General features: G+C 42.7%; 1 protein-coding gene across 3 annotated transcripts; it reads left to right on the top strand.

Moving 5' to 3' along the window:
• The first annotated feature begins 757 nt into the window (after nt 1-757).
• TMEM147 (transmembrane protein 147) lies at nt 758-7,139 on the top strand. Of its 3 annotated transcripts, none has more exons than XM_070949621.1 (8): nt 758-808; nt 1,632-1,768; nt 3,193-3,262; nt 3,378-3,443; nt 4,095-4,231; nt 4,418-4,502; nt 6,085-6,206; nt 6,836-7,139. In XM_070949621.1, the coding sequence occupies exons 2-8, from the start codon at nt 1,692-1,694 to the stop codon at nt 6,954-6,956; spliced, it is 678 nt and encodes a 225-aa protein (XP_070805722.1). In that variant the 5' UTR covers nt 758-808; nt 1,632-1,691; the 3' UTR covers nt 6,957-7,139. The 3 variants fall into 3 exon arrangements, with proteins under 3 accessions (XP_070805722.1, XP_070805721.1, XP_070805723.1); XM_070949620.1 differs by lacking the exon at nt 758-808 and adding an exon at nt 853-930; XM_070949622.1 differs by lacking the exon at nt 758-808 and having other exon boundaries at nt 1,716-1,796.
• The last annotated feature ends 2,112 nt before the right edge of the window (nt 7,140-9,251 follow it).

Raw genomic sequence — 9,251 nt, 5'->3', positions numbered from 1 at the left:
ATTTCTATAAACATATCCAGACTCCAGAAGAACCGTCTGCAAAACGAAGCGGTGAAAAGCATTTTCTACACTTTCTTTTTTTTTTAAAAAAAACAAACTTTATTAAACATAAAAAGATAAAATATCAAATCAAGTACATACAAAATAAATTTATATTCACCCCATAAAATAGAAAAACAATACAAAACAAAACCAACTATATATCTATATATCTATATCTATATATCTATATAGATAGATAGATAGATGATAGATAGATAGATGATAGATATAGATAGATAGATAGATAGATAGATAGATAGATAGATAGATAGATAAATAGATAGATAATAGATGATTGATAGATAGAAAGTAACTTATTTTCTACACTTTCATTGAACTCCCGTAGTCCACATTAGATTAGAGAACTACAACTCCCATCCATTTGTGCCCACTCACCTTCCGACAGCGATTCCCAGAATGCACCGCTCGGCAGGCGCGCCGCCTCTCTCCCCCTCCCTCCTTTTCGCTCCAGCGATCCTCCCCTCACACCGCCCTTCGCGTTAAAGCCGACGTGATTTAAAACGAACGACTACGACTCCCGCCATGCACCCTTCCTCCCTCCCTCCCGCCCCCGCTACGACCAAACCTCTAGGCATTATGGGGATTGTATTACATCGCGTTCCCTGGGCTCTATGGAAAAAGAAGCTGGCGGCCGCGGGAAAGAACTACAATAACCGCCGTCAAACGGGCGCCGACGGAGGAGGGCGGCGCCGCGGGCGCAGGCGCAGATGCGTTTGAGGAGGAGGAGGAGGCGGGAGGAGGACGTGTATGTGAAGGGAAAAGAGGACGGGGGACTTGATGAGGGAGGAAAAGGGGTTTTGGGGCTTCCCTCAGCGGAGAGCTCCGTAGAGAGGCGCGCGGTGCTTTTGTGGGAGCGCTTCTCGAGCGGTGGGTCGGGTTGCTGGTCCTGAGGCGCTTCCAGTCGGGACCAAGGGCAGCCCGGGGTGTGGTGAGGGAGCTCCGACCTTCCAAGACTTGCCAGAGCCGCCTCCAGTCCCGTCTCCCTGGCAACGCTGGCTGTGGCTGATGGGGGTTGTAGTCTGCTGGAAGGGAGGTCGTTGGGGGAAGGGCAAATTGGGAGGTTGGGGGGGGGAAATGTGTGTGTGTGTGTGTGTTTGTGTGTTTGAGGCTCTGGGTATACAGGTAGTCCTCGACTTAAAGCAGTTCATTTAGTGACCAAAATTACAACAGCCCTGAAAAAAAAACCCATGACTGTTAGGACCCCTTTTTTCCACAGTTACGGCCTTTGCAGCATCCCCAGGATCAAAATTTGGATGCTTGGCCACGGATTCATAGTTAACGACCGTTGCTGTGTCCTAAGGTCGCGCGATCCCCTTTTAACGACCTCCTAACCGGCGAAGTCAATGGGGAAGGCCAGATTCACTTAACAACTGGGTTGCTAACTCATCCACTGCAGCGATTCACTTAAAACAGCCGGGGCAAGAAAGCTTGTAAAATGGAGCAAAGCTCACTTAACAAATGTCTCCCTGAACAACAGAAATGTTGGGCTCAATTGTGGCCGTAAGCCGAGGACCTCCTGTATTACTATTGATTAATTAATTTTTTTTCTCCCTCTTGTCTCTCCATAGGAACATCACTACAGTACTAGGCGGCAAAAGTCAGCCTGCCTGGTCCACCTGTTTGCCAAGATGACTCTTTTCCACTTTGGGAATTGTTTTGCCCTGGCCTATTTCCCCTATTTTATCACCTATAAATGCAGTGGCCTGTGAGTGTCTTTCTTACTTGGAAGAGGGGTATGTGAGCGTATTATATGCTGATACTGACTGCGAGATAGAAATTGTGGCTGCTTACAATATCGGGGGCTGCGCTGTAGTTCAGAGACAGTCTCTAAACCAGCGTTTCTCGATTTTGGCAACTTTAAGCTGTGTGAATTTTTTTTTTAACAAGTTTTATTTATATCACATTCAATTTTCATCAAACTGTGTGTGATCTGGGTACACTTATATTTGAGTTGTCATAATACAACACTTTGTTGTGGTATTCATCATTATAATATTAATATACTAACATAATAATATACTAACAGTAATATTTAACATCTTATTTAACAACTCTCCACTTTAACATTTCCTCTTTTTATATCTCCTCCTTTCTAACTTCTGTTTCTGTTGCCTAGCCATTGATAAAATATGTCCCATATCAAATAATATTCAGTTTCTTCTTTGTCCTTAATAATAAGCGTTAGTCTATCCATTTCTGCACATTCTAATATTTTCTTAATTACATTCCCCTCAGATGGGATCTCATCATTTTTCCATTGTTGCGCAAATACAATTCTAGTTGCAAGATCAAATATGTAGTCTTTTTGTCATATTTTTCTGGTAGAATGCCCAATAAAAATATCTCTGGTTTCAGGTCTATATGCTGTTTAAACTTCTACTGCCTGAACTCTGCGGCCAAAGTTACAGAGTTGAAAAACTTAGTTCTTTAGTCCCCTTTATGGTATTTACCCTGCAGAATTTAACACCTAATGGTGTAATGTATCAAGTTTTACTTTTTACATGGCCGGCTGGGGAATTCTGGGAGTTGAAGTACACAGATTTATAAAGTTGAGAAACACCACCTTAACACAGCAGTAACTACTGTTCAATGCACCAAAAAACCTTTACAGCTATTTATTTTTTTTAAAAAAAATACTTTTAATCCATCCTACCAGCAAGTTAACTTTCTCCAACAAAAGCTATTTCACAGCCAGAAGCTTATCAGTGCTGGGCCAAGACACACAGACTCCAGGCTGGGACAGCTACCTTTGCCCCTAGCCCCTCCCTGAGGTGCAGTAGTTGCCTGGCAGGTGAGAAAAAGGGGGAGGGGGCTCTTCTCTTGCCAAGGAGGGGCTGCAAACCCTGAACTGGATTCCTGGCTTGGAAAAAAATCTGGGTGTGGCTGGGCAGGAATGCATGCAGATTTATAAAAGTTGCCAAAGTTGAGAAAACACTATTTTAAATGGTGCTTTGAGAGTTTGGGAGTTTACACCATGTTGCAGCCCTGAAGGCCTGTGGTGTTTTTTAGAATGGTGCAGCAGAATTTTGATTCATTCTTTGATGATCTGTTTGTGGTGTAATTGCCAGTGTAATGCTGTGTAAAAATAGAGATTTTACCTGGGACATCGTTGTACTGTCTCTCATGCAGGTCAGAATATAATGCCTTTTGGCGATGTGTGCAAGCAGGAGCCACCTACCTCTTTGTCCAGCTATGCAAGGTAATGGGTTAACACTTCTTGCTGAAGGAGGGATGAATGTGAATCTTGGTGCAAAAATGTGAGGCCAGTAACGGTAAAAAGTTGCAATGGATTATTCTCTTTCTGTCTTTCACAGATGCTGTTTTTAGCTACATTCTTTCCAACCTGGGAGGGTGGTGCAGGAGCTTATGATTTCGTTGGAGTAAGTGTGGTTGTTGCCAAGCAAGCAAGAGTCTTAAAAGTTGGCATTTTGCATACTGCCAGGTGCTCAAGAGACTGATGTATTTACAAAACAAAAATCCAAAGGGCAGTGATTTTTTTTTTCCCCTGGTTGATTTTTCTTTGTACTTGGTCATTCTTCACTGTAAATCTTGTGAGCTTGGCGATTCTGTGGGGACTGGAGTCATTTCTGTAACAGAAATTTCTATTTTCCTTTGGGGGGAACCTATGCCTGAAAAGATTAGCATCCTTGCTATGTAAAACGCTCAAGGCAGAAAGTTTTATTAAATAACTATTTACCTTGCTAAGTAAGTCCATCTTGCTGAAAGAAATAACCTTTTGAGTGTAGAGTAATTTGGGGTTCGAGTACATTGCTTGGACAGGGGCAAGTGAGTATATTTTGCAAATCGGAAGCACAGTAATCTGACTTCCATTAGCAAATAATAGTGTAAGTTGTTGGAGCATAAGTATGAATATTGGCTGCTACTGCCTGTAGATCCTGTTCAGGGACCTAACTGAATGCTGTTTGGGCGCACTCTTACTTTGCTGGGTTTGGGGTGTGGGTGTGTGTGAATCTTTGGGGTTGAAACATGGAGTTTGCTTGCCTCCTCCTGATCTTTGTCTTGTGCCTCAGGAGTTCATGAAAGCTACCGTAGACCTGGCTGACTTGGTGGGTCTGCACCTGGTGATGTCCCGGAACGCGGGAAAAGGAGAATATAAGATTATGGTCGCTGCGCTGGGCTGGGCCACGGCAGAGCTCATCATGTCTCGGTGAGTTGGATTTACCAAAGAGGGGTCACTGCTCAAAAGAGGGGTGGGAGAAACTAGATTGGCATTTGCTTGCCCACATTTTTGATGCTGGCTCAACAAACGCAGCCTGCAAGGCTGCTGTGCAAAGTTTTGTGCCTCTGTCTTTATCAAGTTTTTCCATCCTAATTGCCTCCCTGCTTCCAACAGATGCATCCCATTGTGGGTGGGAGCTCGTGGCATTGAGTTTGACTGGAAATACATTCAGATGAGTATTGATTCCAACATCAGCCTGGTAAGTGTTAATTTTCTCCCTGTTTTCGGTTGAGCTCTAAAATAATACTTCATATGACAGGATTAAATTACTGAGGACTAGGAAGATGTTTTTTTTATTTACTGAGAAGGGTTTTTTTTGTTTGGTAATGTATGTAGATTTGCTTCCTTGCTATATACATTTGGATTGGCAGTCCAGTTAAAAATATCAATCAGTTCATTAAATTTGTGGATCTTTGCATGTGAAAGAGTAAAATAAAATAATATTTCACAGACAGGACGTTCATAGACTTTCATGCATTTACTGGGATTTAATTTTAAAACACTAACTCATCAGTGTGTGTGTGTGTGTGTGTGTGTGTGTGTGTGTATAAAATTAAAAAACTCAATTTGTGTGGCTTCTGTAGCAGGAAGCTGGGAAGTAAGTGAGATCATTCTGTGAATGTGGAACTTTCTGTAATCAAACATGACTCCAATAAAGAATTCCCCAAACTGTTTCTTTGATGGAGGGAACTGTTCTGACCCAGCCTTAGCAGAAGCAAGAAACAGACTCCGTCACGAAAAATCCCTCTTTATTTACCTCTTGTGAATTAATTGCATTCACCCACCAAAAAGCCCAGGCAATAGTCCTTCAAGGAGTTAACTGCAGTAACAGACCTTATCAGTTCCTTGCGATAATTGCAAGGCCTACAAAGGCTGTGAGCTCCTAGCCGAAAGGCTGCAAATTTTCTGGCAAGCAGTCTTTGTGGCATGAAACACAATGAACAAAATCTTCAGGAATATGAACTGTTGTCTCCTACGACAACCACTCCCCTTTCCTTCTATTTATTCCCCAGCCAGGGAGGGACAATTCAGCGTCCATGTTTGCTTTGCTTCCCTCGTTGTCCTCTGTTGTTCACCTCTCCTAACTGCTCTGCGCATACATGTATCTGGAACAGGCCTCAGCTGTTCTTCCTCCTCACTCATCTCAGCCTCCAAAGGCAGCTCCGGTGGCTGGGACGGTCCTGGCTCTATCTCTGCGTCCAATGCAGAGCATTCATCAGAGCCTTCCCCAGACTCCAGAGCTGGCCCAAGTTCCTCCCCAACCTCCTCATCGTCCAAGTCCTCCGCCAGCTCTGCTGGCAGCTGGTGGGCAACAACAGGAAAATCTCTAAGGCCGTTTTTCTCAACTGTGGCCACTTGAAGATGTGTGGACTTCCGTTCCCAGAATTCCCTAGCCAACCAATTTGGGAGTTGAAGTCCACCCATCTCCAAGTATCTAATGCTGAGAAACGCTGCTGTAAGGAATAGGGTTTTCCCTCAAGAGCTAAAATGGAAACTGAGTGAACTTTAGGGGCCAGATGTCAGGGTTCCGACGGATGCCCTAATTAAACCACGAGCCTTGAGCACCAAGGGGGAGCCTGAACTTAGGGGGCTTTGTAAAGGAGAAAATCGAACAAGGGCAGAGCTGGCTAGCTAGCCAGCTTTGGAAGAAACATATTTGAATTTTATACTGCAATGGTTTATAAATCCAAGGTGGTTGAATGTCAGATGTTCTGCTTGGCAGTTAGGTTTTGGAAAGCATTTGGGAATCTTTCCTTATCTCTCCTTTTGTGCCCTTTCAGGTTCATTACATTGCCACCGCTGCCTTGGTGTGGATGTTCACCCGCTACGATTTACCCAAACATTACCGACTGCCCCTTACTTTCCTCCTGGGTGTCAGTATCTACAAAGCCTTCTTTATGGAGTGAGTGTTCTTGGTGGAATTAAGGTGGCCAAGGGAGGTTACCAAGGGAGAGGGGAAACCTTGGGAACTTCCAGATCCTTGGTTCAGCTCCTTGTTTCCCCTTTCCTTTATTTTCTGTACAATAATCCGTTTCCCCCCCAGAACTGAGTAACCTTTTTGTACGAGTGAGGAATTGAAGCTGGGCCTCCCACATCCTCACCATGGCTCCCTTTCTTTTAAAACTCCTTCCTCTTCTCAAAGAATCAAGACTTTCCTTTGCTCCAATGCTCGGAGAACTTTCCCATCTCAGTATTTCTGCTAGGTCAAAAAGTAAGAAGCGGGCGGGGCTGTGATCAAAACCACCATCTTGGCTTTTTTTTTAACCCCACCCAGTGGACGCCCCTCTCTGTGGCTACATTTGGTTGTATTCATCCAACACCGGAAGCCATCATGTCAGCTTGTTGGGTCTTTATATTACAAACCCAGCAAATTTTTTTTTATAAAGGAGAGTTAGTCGCTGATCATGTGTGATGATAAACGGTATCTTGGTTCAGCATGATGTGCAAATCAAGCATGGGATGCAATAGTAGGTTTGTTTTTACGCCAGCCTTAAAATCTCAGGCCTCACGTACTTCTCTCTGCTTTTCTAGATCGTTTGTGCACGTCTTTCTCCTGGGTAGCTGGACTGCACTTCTGGTTAAAGCGGTGATCACTGGCCTCCTTTCCTTCAGCTCCTTGGCGCTCTTTGTCACCCTGGTACACAGTAACTGAAGCTCCACCAATTGTTGCTCCAACTTGAGAGACCGTGTCTGTGTACATCCTAAGATCTCTCGGCTATGGATTCTGTTTGCAAAGGCCCGCAGGCCTTTGCACTGCCTTCCTGCAGTGAGATTGTTTCCAGTCATGGTCACTGTGGCATTCCAAGAACGATGCTAATTTAAAAAGTATTATTTATACTTTGCCCAGTTTGAATTCATTTGTCTGTTCTGTGCATGCGTTTCCTACGTTATGATGGTGTTTATGCAACCATTAAGCCAACAAGACGGATACCACTAAACCAACAAGTATACACAATAATGTCATATTCCTACCCTGTTCGATCTTAGTTCTATTGCATCAGCATCCATAACCAGCCAGAATAACATAAAAATGACAACACTTCATAAGATCATCATACACAAGGTAACACTTATTATTATGGCATTGGACGCAAGTACATCAGTCGTATTATATAGGCTCCATCATTTGCATCGTGATGTACCTGGCATTCTTCCCTCGTAGAAACTATTGCCATATTATCTAATCTAAAACTGGACGGGGTTTGGAGAAGCTCAAAGGTAAAGGCACAGTGAATTTAGCAATAACATTTGAAGCTGAGGTTATTTAGACTGGTGTATATAAAGGTTTGCAGGTAAAGCCGTATGTAGCTGGGAATAAAATGGCGAAATGAAAATTAAGGCTTTTATGGTTTGGCCTGTCGTAGTGATGATAATAAAGTGGGCCTTGATTTTTCTTCTTGCATATGGCAACAGTGTATGGATGCTGCCTTTATAAAGGCCATCATGATGGAGAATGTGGTGATGTAATTCCAAGTGGTAATGAGAAGCGCAGCGTTACATGGACAGTCATAAACTTCTGAGAGGTCCCTCTTCTCTGCATGATCTTGGCAGCAAGAGAGTTCTCACTCTGCAAACGATTTTTATTCAAGGAATGTGAACAGTAGCTGGCTAGATTTAGGGAGCATTATGGTGTCATTCTTTGGAAACCTTTCTAGTCCATGTGCATATATATATATCTAATTGTCTTTCCTACTTGTAAAGCAACAGAAGTGGAAAGATTCATTTTTCTCCCAGGGCATATATAATACTTAATCTTTTTTAGATAATAATAATTGACAAATATCAGCAAGTACAGTTAGATGAAGTATACTAGCCCAAAGTGGTTTAAGTCTGACTCAAGGTATTTTCTTTTTCAGGAACTGGGTTCTTAAAAACCATTAAAAGAGACTTTGTGGGCACGGCAATCCTTCCCTTTAATTCAGTCTTATAGTTACCTCCACATCGGTGAGCGAATTAACTGGAGAAAGTTGGAAGGATCATTCTCTTTATTCATAGGGTGGTACCCTGTTTCCCCCCAAAATAAGAATCCCCTGATAATAAGCCCAATCGGGCTTTTGAGCGCATGGCAATAAGGCCAAGCGCTTATTTCAGGGTTCAAAAAAATATAAAACAGGGTCTTATTTTGGGGGAAACACGGTAGACAGGGAGGAAGGGAAGCCTCTCGCAAGTACAGGAGGTGGTTTGGTGGTGGCATAATCTGCCCATTTGATAACTAACAAATGATTTCAAAATAACGCCATTACGCAAACAACAAAATTATTTACTTGCATCATAAAGTATGGTGCAAGTATGTAAGTCATGTTTGCCTGATGCCCTCATGAGGCATATATCATTTTATTATGTTTTTTCTTATTGCAGTCCATTGTGCTATAGGGTAATAGGAATTTGAAGGAATGGAAAATATGTTTATATAGCTTCATTGTCTGGTTATCTTGAATCAAGGCTGCTTGCCTGTGTATGAATTTCTCTGCTTTCCTTTCATCCACTGTGTGAAAGTTCTGTGTAAGTTTTGGGAACAACTAATCCAAGGAGACCAAAAGTCCAAATCATGCAGAAGTTGAAAGTGATGCTAATGTGCCATTGCATATCTTATATACATTTTTTTTAAAAAAATCTGATTTTCCTATGGAGAGGGCAAAGGGAGGCAAACCACTTACTCAATCTGCTCAATTTACTCTTCCTTGAGGTCATATTGCCTTGTTTGCAGGCTTTGGAGCTTTGAAACCTGTTTTATATATATATATTTAAAAAACACACTTTATATCTCTTCTGATGTTTATATTTGGTTGCCATCTCAAGGACCGTCCATTTCCCCTAGCATATCAGCATCCCCAAATATTTTTCTTGATGATGGGCAGATTCTTGTCCCAGAGTAGCTGGAGCAGAGTAGCTGGACCTGTGGGATATGGAACTTCATCATAGGAAGGGTAAGAAATTCAGCAAGCTC

This window comes from Pituophis catenifer, unplaced genomic scaffold (genome assembly GCF_029215685.1).
Source record: "Pituophis catenifer annectens isolate HBS135680 unplaced genomic scaffold, rPitCat1.0.hap2 SCAF_9, whole genome shotgun sequence".
Taxonomy (NCBI): Eukaryota; Metazoa; Chordata; class Lepidosauria; order Squamata; family Colubridae; genus Pituophis; species Pituophis catenifer.
This window is presented reverse-complemented; position numbering and strand designations above follow the sequence as displayed.

Coding starts and splice junctions, on each gene's coding strand:
- TMEM147 (XM_070949621.1), top strand. CDS start 1,692: ATGACTCTTTTCCACTTTGGGAATTGTTTTGCCCTGGCCTATTTCCCC. Junction 1,769..3,192: donor ACCTATAAATGCAGTGGCCT/GTGAGTGTCTTT, acceptor TCTCTCATGCAG/GTCAGAATATAATGCCTTTT. Junction 6,207..6,835: donor TACAAAGCCTTCTTTATGGA/GTGAGTGTTCTT, acceptor CTGCTTTTCTAG/ATCGTTTGTGCACGTCTTTC.